This window comes from Vespula vulgaris, chromosome 2 (assembly GCF_905475345.1).
Source record: "Vespula vulgaris chromosome 2, iyVesVulg1.1, whole genome shotgun sequence".
Classification (NCBI taxonomy): Eukaryota; Metazoa; Arthropoda; class Insecta; order Hymenoptera; family Vespidae; genus Vespula; species Vespula vulgaris.
The window spans coordinates 5,281,066-5,301,413 of NC_066587.1; the positions used below are offsets into that span (position 1 = coordinate 5,281,066).

General features: G+C 38.1%; 3 protein-coding genes and 1 long non-coding RNA gene across 12 annotated transcripts; 2 read left to right on the forward strand and 2 right to left on the reverse strand.

Annotated features, from left to right (window-relative positions):
* Nucleotides 1-824: 824 nt before the first annotated feature.
* LOC127061652 (uncharacterized) lies at nucleotides 825-4,260 on the reverse strand. Of its 4 annotated transcripts, none has more exons than XR_007780921.1 (4): nucleotides 3,910-4,257; nucleotides 3,622-3,745; nucleotides 3,128-3,445; nucleotides 825-2,455 (listed from the first exon to the last, which is right to left on the reverse strand). It is a non-coding gene; the product is annotated as an uncharacterized LOC127061652 (long non-coding RNA). The 4 variants fall into 4 exon arrangements; XR_007780919.1 differs by having other exon boundaries at nucleotides 825-2,486; XR_007780920.1 differs by having other exon boundaries at nucleotides 825-3,445; nucleotides 3,578-3,745; nucleotides 3,910-4,260.
* Nucleotides 4,261-5,130: 870 nt separating this feature from the next.
* On the forward strand, nucleotides 5,131-7,102 carry LOC127061651 (DNA-binding protein inhibitor ID-3). Its single transcript, XM_050988825.1, has one exon. The coding sequence runs from the start codon at nucleotides 5,719-5,721 to the stop codon at nucleotides 6,139-6,141; it is 423 nt and encodes a 140-aa protein (XP_050844782.1). The 5' UTR covers nucleotides 5,131-5,718; the 3' UTR covers nucleotides 6,142-7,102.
* A 1,457-nt stretch (nucleotides 7,103-8,559) lies between these two features.
* On the reverse strand, nucleotides 8,560-13,053 carry LOC127061643 (puromycin-sensitive aminopeptidase). The gene is made up of 4 exons (XM_050988808.1): nucleotides 12,245-13,053; nucleotides 11,553-11,797; nucleotides 11,282-11,432; nucleotides 8,560-11,208 (listed from the first exon to the last, which is right to left on the reverse strand). Exons 1-4 carry the CDS (start codon nucleotides 12,644-12,646, stop codon nucleotides 9,127-9,129), a joined length of 2,880 nt encoding a protein of 959 aa, XP_050844765.1. The 5' UTR covers nucleotides 12,647-13,053; the 3' UTR covers nucleotides 8,560-9,126.
* An 803-nt stretch (nucleotides 13,054-13,856) lies between these two features.
* Nucleotides 13,857-20,329, forward strand: LOC127061648 (cyclin-dependent kinase 14). 6 transcript variants are annotated; one of them, XM_050988817.1, is made up of 8 exons: nucleotides 14,950-15,368; nucleotides 15,773-15,820; nucleotides 16,350-16,439; nucleotides 16,858-16,986; nucleotides 17,182-17,369; nucleotides 17,461-17,846; nucleotides 17,934-18,478; nucleotides 18,547-19,030. In XM_050988817.1, exons 1-8 carry the CDS (start codon nucleotides 15,356-15,358, stop codon nucleotides 18,636-18,638), a joined length of 1,491 nt encoding a protein of 496 aa, XP_050844774.1. In that variant the 5' UTR covers nucleotides 14,950-15,355; the 3' UTR covers nucleotides 18,639-19,030. The 6 variants fall into 6 exon arrangements, with proteins under 6 accessions (XP_050844777.1, XP_050844775.1, XP_050844774.1 ...); XM_050988816.1 differs by having other exon boundaries at nucleotides 14,952-15,368; nucleotides 17,173-17,369; nucleotides 18,547-20,329; XM_050988820.1 differs by lacking the exons at nucleotides 14,950-15,368; nucleotides 15,773-15,820 and adding an exon at nucleotides 13,857-14,543 and having other exon boundaries at nucleotides 17,173-17,369; nucleotides 18,547-20,329.
* Nucleotides 20,330-20,348: the final 19 nt, after the last annotated feature.

Genomic DNA, 20,348 nt, shown 5'->3' on the forward strand with positions numbered 1-20,348 from the left:
CGACGAGGACGAACGCGATGCGGCAGGAAGCACACGATTACCGCGGACTCTCGCTTTGGGGTCGTTCGTTGCACGGTGCAATGTGCGCATCGGGCAGCTGCGGAAGAAGAAGAAGAAGAAGAAGAAGACGAAGAAGACGAAGAAGAAGAAGAGAGACTTGCTTGAGTTTCACCACTCGCGATCTCTAGCCGAGCACGACGCTCCGATCTCGAAAGGGAGGTAAGACGAGCGCGAGCAACATAACAGCGTCGTCGCCGTCTCGCTAATTATAGGCAGTCTACGTTCTTCGACAACTCGAGATTTCGCGCCTTTTCCTTTCCACCTTTTTTACATCCTCTTATCCTTCCTCTCCTTTCTTTCTCCTTAAGAAATACCTAGCGTACGCTTCGCTATAGATTACGCTTGGTCATTATGAAAGTTGGCTATTTTAGTCGAAATTTCAAAAGAGAAAAAAAAATAAATAAAAGAAAGAATGGAAAATAAAGGAAAAATGTCAGGACTGCTAGAATGGACTGGTAGATATCTCAGTTGCGTGCCACTGTTATGCTGACGCGAAATGAGAAATACGATGCAAAAGGTCGACCTCGTATTTGGAGCGACCATAAATAGACGCTCGACATCGAACCTATCCGTCATCCTGATTGATCGTTCTAATCTTGTATTTTTTAAGGCACGTCTCGTTAATGCATGATATTCGCCACTAGATATACCTACTGTATAAACCTTCTAACGAACGGTAAAATGGGAAATGTCCATTTTCTGATCCAACGTATGAACAACGTGACTTTGCGTCTTTCAATTCAGGTAATCGCAAAATGATAATGTACACAACGTTATCGTACGTTTTATTATATCGCTACATTCTTATCTTCTTTATCTTCAGATTAATTTTAAAATTTTACTACGTGAGACGTTTTATTATTTTCCGATATGGCGCAGCATCTGTAGTAACAATGACGTATCTAAACATTTCTTGGCAAATCTTATGATATCTACCTTCTTTTAACGCTTTAAAAACAATTCGTGAATATCCATCGCAAATATATTCACGTGATCGCCGATTCTAATCACATTAATAAGAGAATGAACTCACATTTGTAGGCTTTGATTGTAAACATCGATAACAATAGTGACAAGGACAAAAATCAAAAATACAATCTGGTGATCCTTGGCCGCTCGTACTCGTACGCGATTAAACGCACACCTGCCAGAACTTTAATCGAGAAAAGATATCTCGATAAATAAAACACGTGTATTTTTATCAAGTACATACGTACTTATTTGTCCTGTCTTATTCTACGAACAATTAAATCTCCTTAAAAATAGTCATTTTATACTAGAAGCTCGAGCATCGGTATAAAATACGAACGAGATTAATTAAATTAATTTCAGAATTTCATTCGTTTTAAGAAATTTCGTTTACATTGTTGCAAATTCTTATTGCTAATATATGAACAAATGTTGATCGAGAGATTGATAAATCGGATGAATACAATTGATAAGCTCGGAACGTAAGAATGTTTGGAAAAAAAATAGAAAAGATCTTATCAAAAGGAAAGCTTAAGAACGATTGAGTACGATTATATGAAATAGGAGACTTCATGGAATTTCAGTTCTTATATATGTACTAAGAATGCACTCACGGAATTAAGGTTTCCTTATCTCTCACGATAAGCTTACGTCGATAAACTTATCCCTTGTTCGTGGATATAGAAAGAATTCGTTCAAGTGCCCAACCAAGTACAGCTGACCGTAACACCTGGATGTGATGGCTGATTTGGCCGAGTCACTTCCTTCGATGATTCATATAAATTGTATAAAGTACAAACTAGAGTAACAAGATGTGTCTCGGATTTTAATGAAAATAGAAACTTTGAAGAAATTCGATCAAAATGAAATGGAATTATGCGTTCCTAGGTAAATCTATCATGTATCTACCGTTTATCTATAAATTACATTGCACTTCAGTAAAGATAAACATTATCAGTAAATATAATCCTATGAGTGCATTATTATAATAAACTGTTTCATAACCGATAATATACAATTGCACTTATTTTTAAAACCACTTACTAAAATACTTTTCTTCAGTTGAGAATATGAGTTTATCTTACGAGACGTAAAATTCTTGGGCTAACTTCGATATCGACTTCAAACATCTTTTGTGAAAACAACAACGTCGTAAAAGAAAAATCTTGTGAATTTTATAAAAACAGGCCACGTAGGCGACGCGGAGGTTTCTCATGAATCATTCATAATACATGAGATAATAGCGGCAAAGTCAGCTGTTGACGAATGCGTCCGCAGCACAGTCACGCTTTCCTACGTCGAGTTTCGACCGACAAACGATTCCTCCAAACGTCTCCTCTGCAACTCTTTTCAAATCGTCATTGGCCACGTTTCACTTGTAAGATTAAAAAAAAACAGCTACGCCTTTTCGTTCGATCCTTCCATCCTTTAAATATTTCATATGCTGTCAAAAAAATCTACACGAAACAAATGGACGGTTTTACATAATCCTGATCTATGCACAATAGCATACTATTTTATCTACAATATACCTTCCATAGGATATAATAAATAAATAAATAAAAACGGCAATTATAGCAATTTCGCAAGATTTCGATACTTTCTTTGGAAATAAAAACTCATCTCTGTCTCGAATTACGTTCGGTTTATTATATCAAATATAAGTCAATGAAATCTGGCAGTTGTTAATCGGTAACCCGCATCGTATATTTAAAAGATTAACTAGCCTTTATATTAGCTCGTTAATCTTTCTTGAAATTTAAATAAACATTTCGCTGTTTGTGTACCTTTCGACGTATATATCTTTTTCGTTAAACGATCATTTTCGATCCTATCAATTAGAATTTTTTCATCCAAATCAATATTGAATTATTTAACACGCACATATATTTGTAAATACATATAATTATTATCTTAGAAAATTCGAAATAATTTACAACAAACTCCGTTTAATTATGCCACTAAAGTTACGGCCGAAATCAATATTTTCTACGCTAATGAAGAGACCGTACGCGTAGTTGAAACATTTCGTGATATAAGATAAAATATGGAGAAAGAAAAGAAGAGAGAGATTGTCGCTTGGAAATATTCTACGTACCTTTGAAAGACTGAGCGAAAAGTCATGACACGGTTCCCTTTCCATAGTGTTAACCAACAGTGAGGGGAGTAGTTTCGTCAGTTTATTTATTCTGAGGTCAAGGGAACTTCGCTTCTTAAACTCGAAGGTCAAGGAGTCAATGAGATCCGGTTGCTCAGGTATGCATGCTCGTGCAAGTGCACGAGTCTCGCTGCCGTCTCGTTCAATTTTATTCCCTGTAATTTTCCATGGAATTCTCGCGTCAGTTTCGTCGCCGATGTGAGCCTCATAACCATTACTTTCCACAAGTTCGCTGTTTACGAAGAGCTTTCCCATTTTCTAATTTCGACATAACAACGGAATGAATATAACACAAAGAGACGTTCCATGTTTTTCAATTAAAACTTTTACGATAACAATAATAAACGTAAATAGAATATAAAGAGAATAGAAAGAGCTTTTAAGTCTTACCTTATACTACATTATACATTCGATACGCAAACAAAAACACATACCCTCCAGAATACCCGTAGATAATGAGGAACAATCACATTTCTCTATGTATCTTAATAGTTACTCCCCTCTTCCTCTCAGTTTTGAAGTAACGATAAGTCAAAAACAGTCAAAATAATACTTTTCCTAGAACAAAGGAATGACGTGTCATAATTTGTGAGAAATACACGAAGACAAATATTCTTTCCAAATAGACTAGGTCGACAGAATGTCACGAATAAACGAATACGATAGATAGAGTAAACAAATTTCCTAACGCATATTCCTTTCAATGTACGACAAACGAGTACCTTCGATCTCATCAATAACGTAGGGTACCACTATTCAACGTCTATATCTTCCCACGATTGATACCCTTCCCGCCACCATCATTGTTTCCTTTGAGAATTCCCAGCTTAACCAGTGAATCCCACGTGAAGCTTTGTCGATATTCGACTCTCTCTCTCTCTCTCTCTCGTTTTATGCGCACACGCATGAATACACGTAAAAGAGAAACACATATAAAAAGTATTGCGTGTGTGCGTGTGTGCACGCACCATGATTCTTTCTCTTCAACCCGTAGCGCCGCGCATCGCGTTGAGTTCTTGTCTTGGCAAGCGGTAACGAGACTCCGCAGCCGAAGTCACGGAGTCGCGAGCATAATCACGCGACCAAGCAAGAAGGTAGGAGTCAGGCATACGTAAAACCATAGCCGGAATCATGCTGTACAGGTTGGTGGTGGCAGAGATCAGGGAGGTGAAGGAGATGGAACGAGGAGGAGGAGGAGGAGGAGGAGGAGGAAGAGGAGGACGAGGAGGAGGACGAGGACGAGGAGGAGGACGAGGACGAGGAGGAGGAGGAGGACAGTGTGCGCAGCCTGTACGCTAAGCACACCTCGACGATGGTGGTTGTCCGCTCTCATCTATGATGGCGATGATGGTGGTGGTAACGGTGTCGTAGTGGTGGTAGTAGTCGTGATGGCTAGTGGCTGGCGCCGCCGGACGTTCAACAATGGTCGTGCCCCTCCTCGATCTCCCGTCTTGTCCCGCCGACGCCACTGCTCCCATGGTCATCGAACACCCCCGACTAGCGATGGTTTCGAATCGCAATTAATACGAACAATTATCAATTATACCATATGTACTTGTTTCAATAATTTCAAAGATTTATTAACATTCTGTTCGATTCTGCAATAGGAAAAAATATGTAAATAAAAAAAGGCGCACGTATATATATAATAATATAATTATAATAATAAGTAACTGTTCCCTAACATCCACGTGTTTTGACATTTTAGATTTTATAATGTACTAATAACGTTATTGTTAGTTTTCATTCATATAATAGAACGACGAAAGAGCTAAGGGAAAATGTAAAAAATAGGTCAATGGAAAAAGAAGCGATCGTTGACACGCACCAGTCGAACCCAACGCTAGACCACTCGAGCAGCGATTGCGCTGTGCGAGCGATGGAGGCGTCATGGATAGAGAAGTGGTATGGTAGGGGTAGCCTATAAAATAGCGCAGGTGAGGGGCGGAGACCAGTTGACTTCGATCCTCCGAGCACAGCGTACACATAACACGTTCACTGTGCTCTCTTACTATATACATTCACTGCACTTCCAAAAACCTACATTTCTCTTACTTTTTTCTGTAATCTTCAACTAGTCACTATTATCACCATATTAAAAGGATGATTATCGCGTGTGAAGCTAACTCGTGATTTGTAAGTTCGCGCGAGTCTGTGTGTGTGACACACCGCGAGTTCCTCGAAGGATTTGCAACAACGAAAAAGCAGTAATACAAGAAGAAAATAGAAGACGAAATAAATCAACAAGAGAGAAAAATATCCTCGAAAGAAAAAGAGTAGCCCTTTTGGATTCTTCCTCTCTCTCTCTCTCTCTCTTCTCTCTCTTTCTCTCCTCTCTCTCTCTCTCCCCCTTCGAGACTTCGTTCGATCGATAATCCGCCGGGTACGTGTGAGTGCGCCGTCACGACGATTATTAACCAATATCGAGGAAGAAATTGAAAAGGAATCTCGTGAAAAAACACATTCATCAACGATAGAAGCCAATCGTCGAATTACAGTGTCAAACGAATAAGAGAAATATCAAAGAAAATATGAAGGCTATGGTGGTTAGCCCCGTTGGTGGTCGAGTACCACCGACTCGTGGTGTTCTACACAACAGTTTGAGTATAAACGGAACGAGAAGAGACCTCGAGGCGGAGGAAGTCGCCGCTTATCTGACCAAGCTAAGATCATTGGTGCCGGATATGCCGAGGAAGAGGAAACTTTCGAAGCTCGAAGTAATACAAAGGGTGATCGAATACATATGCGATCTACAGACGACTCTGGAAGAGACCAATGTACATCAGGAAACAACAAAGACGAAACCGACGTCAACGAGACAGCCACTTCAACCTCTGCTAAATACGGTGAGCACTGGAAGCACAAGCTCGACAACACCGGCAGCAGCAGTGGCAGCAGAGACGACAACAGCCACAACAACGATGACGGCAAACAACTCGGTGGCTGAACGGTGACCTGTCACAGGACAAAAACTTTAATGAGGACCAGATCGCTAGAAGAGATCGTCCTCATGGGCTGACTCCAACTTGAATGCAGGTTTCCATCGGCCCGTAACTTCCGTCCTCTTCCTCGAAGAATTCCTTCGTTTTCTTTTTCTTCGGGGCCCAAGAAAAACGGAAGGATACGTGAACGATGCGAGGAACTAGGAACAGGACGAGTAGACCCTTGCGCCCAGTACAATCTCTTTCCTCGCGAAAGCCTGTAAATACTTGTACATACACTCATCGCATTCCTCGCACGACCTCTCATCGCCGATAGACAGCACACCACCGCCTCTGATCTTCGTCTCTGTTTCTCTATCTTTCTATCTCGTCGTCCCCTTTTCTCCTCGATCAGTAAACATATTCCAACTTGACGTAAAAATAACAATGTTTTTTCCTTCGATTCCTCTCCCTCTTTTGCTTTCTACTATGAAAAATTTAACCATCCATTGTAGGCTTTCCCCAATTTCGTCCTTTCAATTGCGATCGATCAAAAGGCAACATGATATGAATATCACATTCTGAAAATATATGTGTAATTGCATTTCATTATATTCAGAATAACTAATTGTTCTAACTAAATGTCACGTACGATGCCCCACCCAACCAATCGTAAATCGATCTTCGTTTGCAATCCTATTGTAATAAATGTTATCTTCGCGTTGATCAAAGTCTGTGTCACTTCTAACTCGCTCTGTAGATAATAAAGAAAATTTTTATTGCGATTATTACATTTATCGTACCTTAAAATGCTATATTATTATTATTATTATATAATTATATCATTATTATTGTTATCGCTCTTTATATTATAATTTAGAAACCTTCCGTAATTATTGTATATTCGCGAAGACTGAAAGGCTGTAACTATATCGTCGCACGAGGGTACTATGCTCGTGTATACAAAATAAATGCAAACTGTGTCTGTAAGTTATACCTGTGTTGCTTATTTCCTCGCAACATCCTTTCATCTCTAATATATTAAGTAAGAGTAGAAATTTTACGAAGACCGAAACAGCTATTTCTGCTTTATTTTTGCTTCTATCGATTCAATTTTGCAGGACAATTATTAAGATCTGTAAATCAGAGAAATGCATGAATTTCTTCATCGCTAATTAACAAACTAACTTTCAATAGAACAAAATTTCCTGATACGATCGAGTCAGAATAACTAGATTGCTCTGAATGAGAACAAAAAAAAAAAAAAAAAGAAAAAAAATCAATAAAGACAGTACAAAAAGAATTGATTTTTACTTTAAAAGGACGAAATAAAATATAGACACAATTCCTCTTGAAGAGAGGACATTACTTCCGTACCATTATCATACGACAACCCCAAAGCCGATGGATTCCTGGGAGCGGCGTTTCCTCATTTCCTGCATCGCTAAAAGCAGTAAATCCGTGGGGATTGGATAGCAGTAGGAGGGGCAGGGTGGAGTTAAATAAGCGCACGTGTGCGTAATAACCCATGCACACGTGCGAGAAAGGTGAGGAGGACGGGTGGTCGTCGTTGACGTCCTCGTCCTCGTCCTAGTCCTCGAAGGATGTGGCACGAAAGGGGAGCGGCAATGTCGTATTGTGTTCCGACAGGGTGTAGGAGTTCGCGAAGTCCGTATTGATCGACTCCCTATCCCGTCCGGGTCGCGTGCGCTTTCCTGGGAACCGTAGCTTCGTACGATACCCACGGGAACCGATCCCAAGCAAGCAAGCAAGCAAGCAAGCAACTACCCCTGTCCGCTCTTGGCTCCTCCTCGACACCCCTTGCAATCATTCGAGCCCACTTGGCATTCATGAGCAAGAGTAGTAGCCGTGGCGAGGGTGACGACGGGAGACTACTAGCCCATCGCTTGCTGGTGGATGTGCACTAATAATGAAAATGGAGGCTGACTCACGAGGATGGAAAGAGAGAAAGAGAGAGGGAGAGAGGGGGAGAGAGAGAGAGAGAGAGAGAGAGAGAGAGAGAGAGAGAGAGAAAGAGAGAGAGAGAGAGAGAGAAAGAGAGAGAGAGAGAGAACGAGAGAGAGAGAGAGAGAGAAAGAGAGAGAGAGAGAGAGAGAGAGCCAGTCACCCTCTTACACCTCGCGAGACACCCTCCGATATGACGGAGGATCGATCGATCGTGGATAAGAAGGAAAGTGGGGTGCGAGCAACCCTATGACCCTCACCCTTAATGGCTCGTGATAAGGAAGCAAAATTGCCTTCTGCTCGGCAAGTCTTGTAATCCGAACGAAACATCCACCAATCTTGGATTAAGCTTCTGTTTGTGGGAATCGAGATACGTTGGAAAATGATCGTAGGATAATTTAAATATATAAATATCGCTAAATACTTTCTATCGTCGTCAATGCATTGATTGGGTTGATGTTGGCAAGGATGTTGAATATTACAAGGTTTCGTTCATCCTTCACACTTTTTTTTTTCTTTTTTTTGTTTTACTTATAAGCGTAAAAGTTTTTATTTCGATTATTTCAATTTCACTCATCGAATCAATTAATACTTATCTCGAAAATGCAATTGTGTTTCGGGGAACGGTAACGTTACATTTCTCTTTGATATGAAATTTTCATACTCGTGAATACGCATATAACGTAAAAGCGATACAAAATTACCGACGCGCGTATTCCATGAATCTTGTAAGTACGTATGTTCTAAGTGAAATGTACGATAAACGAACGAACGACGATTGTTGTGTAAATCTAGTGACAATAAAACTCCCCCTAAACTAAACCAACGATGATGGTTCTTATGTAAAACGATTATTTCCTTCGAATGACAAACTATGGTACGAACAAACAATAGATCATCGCGATCTTATGCCTGTTAATGTTAAACGTTACTAAAAACGTTTTATACGTGATTTAAATAATTTCTTAACTCTTAAGAAAGGTACGATTTTATCGATTCTCCGCTAAGCCAAGAATACCGACGACACATTCATAAACTCGAAACAAGGATATTCTAAACTACGGTACTTAAAAATTCTTTTATAGAGTCTTTATCTCTAGCAAGCCACGCAGCATGTAATCTGATAGATTCGATGCTTTGTTGGACCGTTCTCTCTGTTCCAGGCATCGGGTGATTTTCAAAAAAGTTTTCCACGTCTTTGGCGTATTCTTCGGAGACAAAATTTTCAGTCGTTAACTTGACTAGCCTGGAGAGTAGGAAACCTCCCTCATAACGATCGAGAAGAGTTTTCCAATGTTCCTTGAAGAATTTCCAGGCAATAACACGACCTTTGTATTGCGTCATTGTAACAGACATGAAGCCAAAAACGGTATCCTGAGCTCTTACTTTCTCGCTCATGGAGAATTCAATAGTTCTTTCTATTAAATTTTCGTATCGGATCGCGCCAAGCGCTTTCAATATTCTTTCTTTCTCTTCATGGAGATCCGATTCTTCGTAGAGGTTAAGCATAGTGTCATAGGTAAAAGCATCACCTACAGAGAGAACAGCACGATAAACCGGACTTCTCAAGTCTGCAGGAAGGGGCATGACACCAGACATGTGAAGTGCGAATCTTCTCGTTGCTTGTCGTATAGTTTCCTCGTCGTTTGCAGCTGCCATACGATCTAATATGAGAGATCTGAGAAGCGTATCTAAATGACTTTCGTTAGGCTTTGGATCCCATCCCAATCTTTTGCTAATATCACGCATTAGATTTCGAACGAATGCTTTGAATGCATCCGCAGAGTCGAGAGGAGCTAAAAGTACACTAATCTTTCCTATGCAATTTACTATACTAGACCATACTGTATAATTGTCCTCGTGTTTAAATGCTTGCATGAATCTAAGTACTTCTACGGTCGAGGCATGTCCAGCTTGAACCATAGCAAAAAGGTCATCCAAGAGACCTAATCTGTCTAATGGAGGTAATGTGTGATCTTTAATGGCAGGCAAAAATAGAGACATCGCGTCTGGACTGTAGCGCGTTCTGTAAAAGCCGATCGCTCCAGGATTAATTTTTAACCAAGTACCTTCAGGTACGTCCTTAAGTACAAACTCTTTAGTCTTCTCATCCATTAATGCACTAAGAACAGTTTCTTTGGGATGTTTGGAAGTGCTTACACTTATTGGTACAATCCACGTTTGATTGTCCGTATCTACAGATCCGTCTGCTAAAAATCTTTCTTGGGAGAGAGACAAAATTCTGTCGTTACCTTCTTGTCGATATTCAACTTTTACAATGGGAAAGCCTTGTTGTTTGGTCCACGTGGACATAACACTTCGAACAGTTTTTTTGCTAGCCTCTTCCAAGGCAGCCCAAAGATCTTCTGTCTCTGCATAGAAGTAGCTATGCCTTTTTAAGTACAAGTTCATGCCCTTCCTGAAATCGTCATCACCGATATAAGAGTGCAGCATTCTGATAACACACGCGCCCTTATAATACGATATATCATCGAAAATTTCATCTATTTCGGCTGGATGCTCGACTAGGACTTCTATAGGATGGCTATTCTTCAATGCATCTAATTCCAATGCTCTGATGTGCGTGTCTGTTACAAATTGCGTCCAAATATCGTACTCAGGGAAAAGATGCGCAACGCAAAGGAATTCTACGAACGAAGCGTATCCTTCGTTTAACCACAGATGCGTCCACCACTCCATAGTGACGAGATTCCCAAACCATTGATGAGCTAATTCGTGTGCTACAACTAAAGCGATCCATTGTTTCCTAACAGAAGATGTGTTTTGTGGATCTACCAAGAGACAAGTTTCCCGATACGTTACTAAACCCCAATTTTCCATGGCACCCGATGAAAAGTCCGAAATTGCAATAAGGTCGATTTTCGGAAGCGGATACGCTATACCGAAATATGTTTTATAATAAGGCAACACTTTTGTTGCCACTTCTAATGCAAATTGTCCTTGTTCTTTTTTGGATTTTGGAGTATAAACTCGTACAAGTACACCATCACTTGATCTGTCCTCTACATAGTCAAACTCTCCTATTACCACAGCTACCAGATACGTCGACATAAGAGGAGTTCTCTTAAAGGTTAATATCTCGATCGATTCGTTGATAGTTCTTTCCTTGATAGGCTGTAAAATAAAAATACAAGATAAGTTGAAGACAATTTAAAAGAAATACATTTTATTATGAAATATCAGTTACCATATTTGAAAGTGCTGTGACACCGATTGGTACTTTTAAAGTAATATCAAACGTGGTTTTATGAGCTGGTTCATCCCAACATGGAAAACAACGTCTAGCATCCGTAGGTTCAAACTGTGTGACTGCTGTATAACCAACCGTACCATTAGTCCTAAAAAAAGCAATCACAGTTTTCGATATAAAAAAAAAAGTAGTACAACAAAGTTATAAAAATAGAAATTTTTGATATATTTACTTTATTGATTTAATCCGTCTATAAATATAACATTACCTTATATATTTACTGCGATAAAAACCTTTCATCTTATCATTGATTTCTCCTACAAATTCCAAACTTAGAATCACGACTTTTCCAACTGGAAGTTTATCATCAAATACCAAGGTAGCTGTTTCTTCGGACGAAGATGTGTCAATACTCTTCGCAGGAATAGTATATCCATTGTTGTTAACAAAATATGCACTTTTAATATTGATTTCCAACGAATTTAAAACAATCGTATCGGTAGATTTGAGTACCTATATAAAAAAAAGATAAAAATTGATTCAGTATAAATATTCTGACTGATCAAATAAAATTTTATTAGTTCTATAGATAAAAATCTATGAACGGTAAAGCACTAACTCATAAATCATCAATAAGAATCACAGTAGATAACAAAGCAATCTTAACTAAAATTTTAAGTAACATTATTGTATACGATTTATTAAATTTTCTTATCTCTGCGTTATCAAATAGTCGACTCTACATAAAAGGAGATAAGCAAAATGCCGCCAGTTATTCAATCTAACTTAACGTAGTTTTACCTAAGCTAATCTAAAGCTTTGTATATATACAGATTGTGGTTATATGCACGCCATATGGTTACCAGACCTTCTCTATTCACTTTCGCTCAAAAACAGTTAACGATCCGTCTATATAGAAAGTAATATCTACGGTAATCGATCTGCATTAGACGAACTTACTTTAATATGCACATTTTCCGTTCCGTGAAAGATGAAATTTGTTATGTCCGGCACCAACGTGATATCATAGTGACACGGCCGAACATCGTTAGGAAGTCGGCGAAATGGCTTTTCTTTAATACCCGTCATCTCTTGATCCCTCGTTTCAATTGTTGTGGAATAATTTTTACACTGTTTAACACTGTTCCAATTCCACAATTTGTTCAGTAATTCCAGCTGCAACGAACCACTACTACCTTTCTCTTTCTGCCGACTCACGGGATTTTTCCCGCATGCGCAGTAACCTGAAAACGCCTTGTTTGCAGCCTCGTATATATTCGGAAACGAAACGGGTGCTCCAGATCTCAGGGTCGTCAATCTTATCTCACTCCAGAACCACCGATAGATGGCTCTGCTGGGCATTGCGAAAAACTAATGAATCCTGGACCAATAGGAGAGAGGGAGCGAAATTCGCAGACGCGAAATCGCCGCAGGCATGTGTGTAAGTTCCAACGACAGATGTTAACTACCAAAGCATCTATTTCCTTCGCATGTTTTCCAATAAAAAGCACGATTATCAAAAAATATATATATATAACTCTTGTCTGCGATTTACTTATTTACATAATATCCTTTTTCGGTGTAAATATTATCTATGTATTCAATTTGTCACACATTTTATACTCTCACAAATTCAAGTATCAATGAACTTTAATCTTGCTCAATTATTCCAAATTTCAGAAAATGACAAAGTAATGTATAACTCGATCATGTTCCTTAGATATTAGTTCTTCGATGAAAATGAGTATTCTTATCGTATTTTTCTCAATAGATAAAATCACTGAAATTAAATAATTTCTTTATATATTTGCAAATTTTTGTTTATAATCAAAAAAAAAAATGATAAAAAGATCTGTACTGATTTTATTTTCAATTAATAAATCGCATAACGAGAAAACTGCAATTTCTTTTTTATCGAACATATCTATGGCTCCATCCTACAGTTAAAGTAGAAATGATTACAGGTCGGAATGATATACCGACCTGCAACATCTGTTAACGTTTTACTGTAAGATGGCAATACCATCGTAGTCCACATATCGAGAATTTTTTAAAAAGCATTTTGTTATAATCAATTTATGAAAAAATCAATTTATGATAAAAACCTTTATCTTAAATATTTCTTGTCGAGTATTATTGCTTAAGTATTATTATTGCTTATGTAACTTTATCTTTTACTAAGACATATGATAAACTAAACGCATTTACTCCATGATATATATCGATATCGTAAAAAAATTTGAAGAATTCGATTAACCCTTCGTAACATATCATAGAAATAATCACAAAATATTACGAATTACAATGTTAAAATCGAGATTAAGGGGAATTACGATATAATACAAAATCCTAACCTTGTAGGATCGATCGAATTCCAAATACAATTACAGTTAATTAATTTAGTACGAATGTCAATTAAAAAACTCATGAATCGTATCGTAACTTGTAAAGAATACTCGAAACCCTGAAAAGACGAGTAATAATATAACAAAAACTTACATTCGCGCTAAAAGGATTTCACGCAATCGCGCGTTCGTCGCAGTTGCCGGAGTTATCGGCAGTGCATCGTATTCAAGATGGCGGCTTAGCAGCGACAAAGTGCATAAGAGCGACTGCTCTGAGTGCAACGTGCGTAAGCCGTGTCTCGATAAACTCGTACTTTCGGAATCGAGTGCGTGCGTAGAAATACCGTCCACAAGACGGTTTTATCGTCTCTAGGAACGAGTCGTGCGATCGCGAATGAATCGTCCGAGATAGTCGGTGGTGGCGTGCGCGAGCGCCCGCCGTATTCAGGAAGACGCGCGTGCGACAGAGATAGAGAAAAAAAGTAAGAAAGAAAAAGAGAGAGAGAAAGAGAAGGAAAAGAAAGACAGACGCAGAGAGAGAGCGAGACGGAAAGGATCGCCTGGAAGTTCGGCGATCCCGGTCAGGTTCCGACTTGATAGCTTTTTCTGGGAACCCTGAGAGAAAGTTGAATCTACGATAAAGGAAGACAAGAAGACACGCGTCTCGTTGTCGCCGCTGCCGCCGTCGCCGCCGCCGCCGCTGCCGCTACCGCTACCGTTGCTACTATTGCTACTGCTGCTGCTCTTGCTGTTACCGCTGTTTCTATTACTATTACGATTTATTGCTACTGCTGTTACTGCTACTCTCAACGAGCGACGATCAGGAGCGAACCTTTTTCATGGCGATCGGCGGTGGTACGAGGATACATCGTGCTTCACCACCGTGGTATGAACCACGACAAAGGTGAAGAAAGGTATTACGCCTTCCTTACGATCCGTGACCTGTGACCTGACACTCGTGTTCAAAGGAAGAAACACGACGACGACGGCGGCGACGACGACGACGACGACAACGACGACGACGACGACGACGACGAAGACGAAGACGAAGACGAAAACGAAGACGAAAACGAAGACGGAGACCAAGACGAAGACCAAGACGAAGACAGCGACGGAGACAACCACGACGACCACCACGACGACGACGACGACGACGACGACAACGCGGTACGCGCCGAGGCACATATACCGACACACACACAGTGCGTCACCGCCCATATGCGATGTGTGTTTCGTGCGTGCGAACGAATGAGTAATCATGTACTGTCAAGACAAGGGCTCGACCGCCTCGAAGAGCAAAGAGGGTAAGTCGACGCCCGCCGAGTCAGTTTCTTTCGTTCTCTTCGTTCGACGACACACAGTTATTCTGTTCGGCTTTTCAATTTTTTTTTTCTCGTCGTCTCGTTCCACCTATTTATCATTCTATTCCTCTATTTTGTAATCTTCTTTAATCTTTATCCTTTCGTTTCACCTACTTTATTTCTTCGTTCTTTCTTTTTTTTTTTTTCATCCTTTCCTTCTCCGCATCGTGTCTTATCGGATTTCGGTCCCTCCGTGCGCGCATGTGGAAGAAACGAAGCACGATAAGGTGGGTCGGACAGCGCAGAGAGAATCCGCGATCGTGGGGGGTGGATGATTTGGTCGAAGAGCCGCAAGTGACCGAGAAAGAGGATGGTACGAAGAGAACGAGGAGGAGCGGGACAAAGAAAGCGAGAACGTGTCGTTTATGAGGGAAGGCGGTAGGGGTATCCAGGATTATGTATTTTGAGGAGAGAAACCAATCGTATGCGTTCTTGGCAAACCGCGTTATCTATCTTTCCTTGTGCACACGAGTCTATCGGTCGTGAGATCGTCCTATTCTGTGATAGCTTTTACGTGAGACCTTTTTTTTCTACTCAGTTACAAAGAAAATATTTAAACGTGTTGCGTGAAAACGAGAATGAAGTTTTATTTGACTAAACGTTTGACAATGAAATTGCTAATGAAATCTTTGTGAATTTATTTGAATGATTAGATTCTGATGCTTCATTTAGATGAAACAAGTAGTTGAATAGTAAATACTTCTTTTTCAAAAAGTAGTTTTGGATTGTTGCACCGTGATTGTGCTTATTTTTTCAACAGAATTTTTATTGCTATTGCTCAGATATGCGTGGTTTCAAAAGTTTAAAGAAGAGCAAGATTACTGGCGTAGGTACGGATTACTAACATGATTGATACAATCTTATTGAATTGTATAGTCATTTAAGAGAGAAAAATATTTTGATCTCCTCGTTCTTGTCCTTCCATTATTTCCTTTTTATACGCATACATTTTATTACAATTCATTAACAATCACGAGTTATAATAATAAACAAAACTTGACTAGTTTTTTCTTGCACCTATCATAGCATTAAAATAACTTTCTTTTATGACAATTATTTCTCTTATTTCAATAACCAACTGTTTCTATTGAAAGCCTATTGTCGTTAAGTACGTATATGCTCATGTGCCATATACATGTAAAAACAATGCTTTAGCATTTGCATGTATAATTACACAGTTTACATTGAAGCTTAGGCAAATTATATGTTCTTACCTTTACTATTTCTCTTCTTATAAATGTAACGTTACACGATACACGATACATGAAATTTAACATTTGATTTATATAAATATTAAGTTTTGGATGTAACTAGCTTATACATATATAGAATTATATTTGTTGTGTTTATTACATGCAGGGTCAGTGACAATGCGAGAAAAAAAAGGAGGTGCTCTTAGCAGAGTGCAGAAACTAAAAAAACGACTTAGTCACAGTTTTGGTAGACTTTGTAAGTATGCCTGTTATTAGTTATTAAATATAGAAAAATTCTTCTTTGATAATTTTTTTATATTTGGAATAATTTATATTTCAAAACTAAGTAGAGAAATGTAATATTTTAGATATTTTTGTCATTCTTAGAATTGCTTTACAATTGATCGCATTAGAGTAATCTGAAAAACTGATGCAGGTACAGTTTATAAACATCATTAAATTATGTAACGCTTTGTTATCAAAGTTTATTGCTGTTTATATAGACTTGTAAGGATTAATGAATCCGTATTCGTATTTGTTATGCGATATGTAGTAGTATATTCTTGATCTTGATTAAAGGAATTAGAGCAAGTGAATTGTAATTCTTAATTTTTCATTGCAAAAAGATATTACATAAATTGATTAATACTTTCTATATCTACGTATCTTTTTAGCTATCTCTAAAGAAGAAGCTGATGATGCTGCAAATAGAGGTCAGCTGCCTTACAATGGTTATTCGGAGGAGTTCCTAGACCGTTTGGAACCAAACGGCAATATACCTGCGGATAAAGATCGTCGATACGGTGAGGTTTAAATACATATCATTTAATACTTTTGATACTATTTACGCTATTCGTATGATTCGTTTTATAGTTACTCTTATATATTATAAATATCATCTTAAAAGACATATATCTATCTCTTTGTAAAGAAAATTAAATCATACAAATTGTTTTAAAAATTTTTAAGGATAAAATTAAATGTTATAGAATGGACAGGTGTTGGTGATCATGAAAGAGTGCATCGGCAGCTTTCCGTTTCTAGCGATTCCAAGCTTCTAGATGAAGATATAAGAGAGGAGGCAAGAGTGATTTTACGGCCTCGGCGTCCACCGCGGCCCAAGTCTGAGGTTTTTCTTGGGCCAGATCCACCACCTCGGAGAACCAAAAGGTTTTCAGCTTTTGGGGTAAATACATATTTTTATAAATATTTTTTTTTTATCGATATACATAGTACAGTTGCAAATATGTAATAAAATTTTCATTAATTCTCAACAGGGAGACTCTCCTTTTGGAAAATCCGAAGCTTATATAAAATTAGAACAGTTAGGAGAAGGTTCTTATGCCACTGTGTTCAAAGGCTATAGTCACCTCACGAATCAGGTGGTGGCTCTTAAAGAAATTAGACTGCAAGAAGAAGAAGGTGCTCCGTTTACTGCCATTCGTGAGGCAAGCCTTCTTAAGGAGTTAAAACATAGTAATATTGTGACTTTACACGATATAATTCACACTCGCGAGACTCTTACTTTTGTTTTTGAATATGTTCACACTGATCTATCACAATACATGGAAAGATATGGTAGTGGAAATGGAGGTTTAGATCCTCACAATGTTAAGTTATTTCTCTTTCAATTGTTAAGAGGACTAGCGTACTGTCATCGTAGGTAAAAACTATTTATATATTTTTGTAGTTCGTAATTTAATAAGCTTAATATATATTTTTAACCTATTTATATGAATATTTTTTTTAGGAGAGTGTTGCATAGAGATGTGAAACCTCAAAATTTGTTAATCAGTGAAATAGGAGAACTTAAATTAGCAGATTTCGGTCTTGCAAGGGCGAAATCTGTACCATCGCATACATATTCGCATGAAGTAGTAACATTATGGTATAGGCCACCTGATGTTCTATTGGGTTCTACGGAATATTCGACCTCACTTGATATGTGGGGAGTAGGTTGCATATTTGTAGAAATGCTGACTGGAGAACCAACATTCCCTGGTGTACGATGTACGTACGACCAACTTGATAAAATATTTAAAGTTTTGGGTACGCCTACCGAAGAAACATGGCCAGGTGTAACTCATCTCCCAGGATATAAGCCACACAAATTGTCGTTTTATCCACCAAGAAAATTGGGTCTTTCATTTCCAAGGCTTTATGATATTGCCGACGGTGATAACATGGCATCGTCTCTCCTACAATTGAATCCTGATCAGCGCATAGGTGCTGAAGAAGCTTTAAGACATCCTTATTTTGCCTCTCTTCCTAGAAAATTATATGAATTGCCTGATGGTAAGATATCATAATCATCGATGTAATTTCAATTTTTCCTTATTACCGTACTACTTCTTTTTTTGCAGAAGTGTCAATATTCAGCGTTGAAGGTTGCCACTTGTATACAAATTCGAGGCATGGGTGCACAGACTCGCGTCACACCGCTCTTAAGACTTGAGGTTAAATGTAAATGAAAGGCAAATGACAAATAATGCCCAGTTCATACTTAGTGAAGACATTCGATCCATGCGTTAAACTATTGGCACATATGCCATGACTATCCACCCATACACTATCCACAGGCGCGTCGTTCGCTCTCTCTTTCTTTCTCCCTCTCTTTCTCTGTCTATCTCTCTCTTTCTCTCTCTCTTTTTCTCTCCCTCTCTCTCTTTCTCAGGGCTGCTCATAAATTTCCCTCTCCCTTTTCCACATCAAACTGCGATATTTTTTTTTATGAACTTATATACGTATTGATTAAACAAGCAATGATAAATCATACACTGTAACTGGCCAAGGAAACAAGAAAGTAAGCTGTTCGTGGCTAAAAGAAAGATAAAAAGTTTTAAGCGATTTGCACGCTCAATTTAGAAAGCAAAAAGCACGCACGACCCATCCTCGCACTTCGTCCAAATACTAGATTTAGATTGATACCAATCAAAAGAAGATGATATATAAACCGTCATATTGCGTCTCCGGATCTCATACCCAATACGGGTTGACGGTTACTGATTAGCAAAAATATTACGAAGTAATTATTATCATCTTAGAAAAATTGTGGAAGATCTGTAGCACGCTGTGTAAATTTTATGCTACTTTCGGGTCTTTTGTTGGTTGTTGAAACAATCGAGAGTATTGATATATTAAAATCATTATTGATATTAAATTTGTTGCTACTAATATAATACGGTGATAGTGAATTCATAGAAATCATAATAAGATTAGAATATCATTATATGTCGACTGTTGCAGCTACCATCATTATACGAAAGAGCAAGGTTATTGAGAACTTATCGTTGATATCAACGGTAGTGATCTAGTTATAAGTAATTAATATTAATATGATAAAATGTCAGCAGGCAATAGGTTTCTGACGATAATATAAAGTAAAATCAATAGTAGTGATCAAAGAATGAAATAATAAAGTAGATTTAATAAAATCTGATTTGTTTAGTCGCGCAGATAACTATCGTTAACAGATAGTGGTGCTTTGAAAAGTCATAGAGAACATTTTTAATGAGTTTATCCTTTGTACAATTTATTGGCATTTCTTGTTTCCAATTGAACTTTTAAAATTGTATATAGAGATATACCAACTTAAAAAACGTTGGCAATAGTAGAATAAGAATAAGATTAAAAAAAAAAGAGAGAAGCGATACAGTTCTTCCAAATTTTATCTAAGTTACAATGACTATTGCGATATTACTACTCCTTCGTAGGTTATATTTATACCGATTTTTCAGCACACTTATAAAGATATCAACGAGACGAAAGCAAAAAAAAAAGGGGAAACAAATATTTCGAAAAAATTTGAAACATTATTACATTATTAATATCGTTATTATTTGAAAAGAGACGCGCAGATGGTAGACTGTAAATAGAACATCAAGTTCGTATTATTGATGACGCTGAGATAGATGAGCTGAGGTTAATAAATGTGAATTTATAATAAATTAAATTGCAATACGGCACTCTAGATCCTATCTCATTCTTTCAGTTTCTTTTTTTTTCTCACATTCAATAACGTGCCAGTTGCTTTAGTTGTTTAGGTGTATCATAATGCAAAAAATTATTGTAATTGTAATACTTTATCCAATTATCGATTTTTGTACACTTTAATTCCAGGCTAATTATATTTTGTTTGTAATCTTACTGATGAATCATTAATATC

What these genes read in the sequence shown, in the direction of transcription:
- LOC127061651 (XM_050988825.1), top strand. Translation starts at nt 5,719, where the DNA reads ATGAAGGCTATGGTGGTTAGCCCCGTTGGTGGTCGAGTACCACCGACT.
- LOC127061643 (XM_050988808.1), bottom strand. Translation starts at nt 12,646, where the DNA reads ATGCCCAGCAGAGCCATCTATCGGTGGTTCTGGAGTGAGATAAGATTG. An exon ending in TATCGCAGTAAATATATAAG is followed by an intron (nt 11,433 to 11,552) that starts GTAATGTTATAT and finishes TGCTTTTTTTAG; the next exon opens with GACTAATGGTACGGTTGGTT. An exon ending in TCACAGCACTTTCAAATATG is followed by an intron (nt 11,209 to 11,281) that starts GTAACTGATATT and finishes TTTATTTTACAG; the next exon opens with CCTATCAAGGAAAGAACTAT.
- LOC127061648 (XM_050988816.1), top strand. An exon ending in TCACAGTTTTGGTAGACTTT is followed by an intron (nt 16,440 to 16,857) that starts GTAAGTATGCCT and finishes GTATCTTTTTAG; the next exon opens with CTATCTCTAAAGAAGAAGCT. An exon ending in CTAGCGTACTGTCATCGTAG is followed by an intron (nt 17,847 to 17,933) that starts GTAAAAACTATT and finishes TATTTTTTTTAG; the next exon opens with GAGAGTGTTGCATAGAGATG.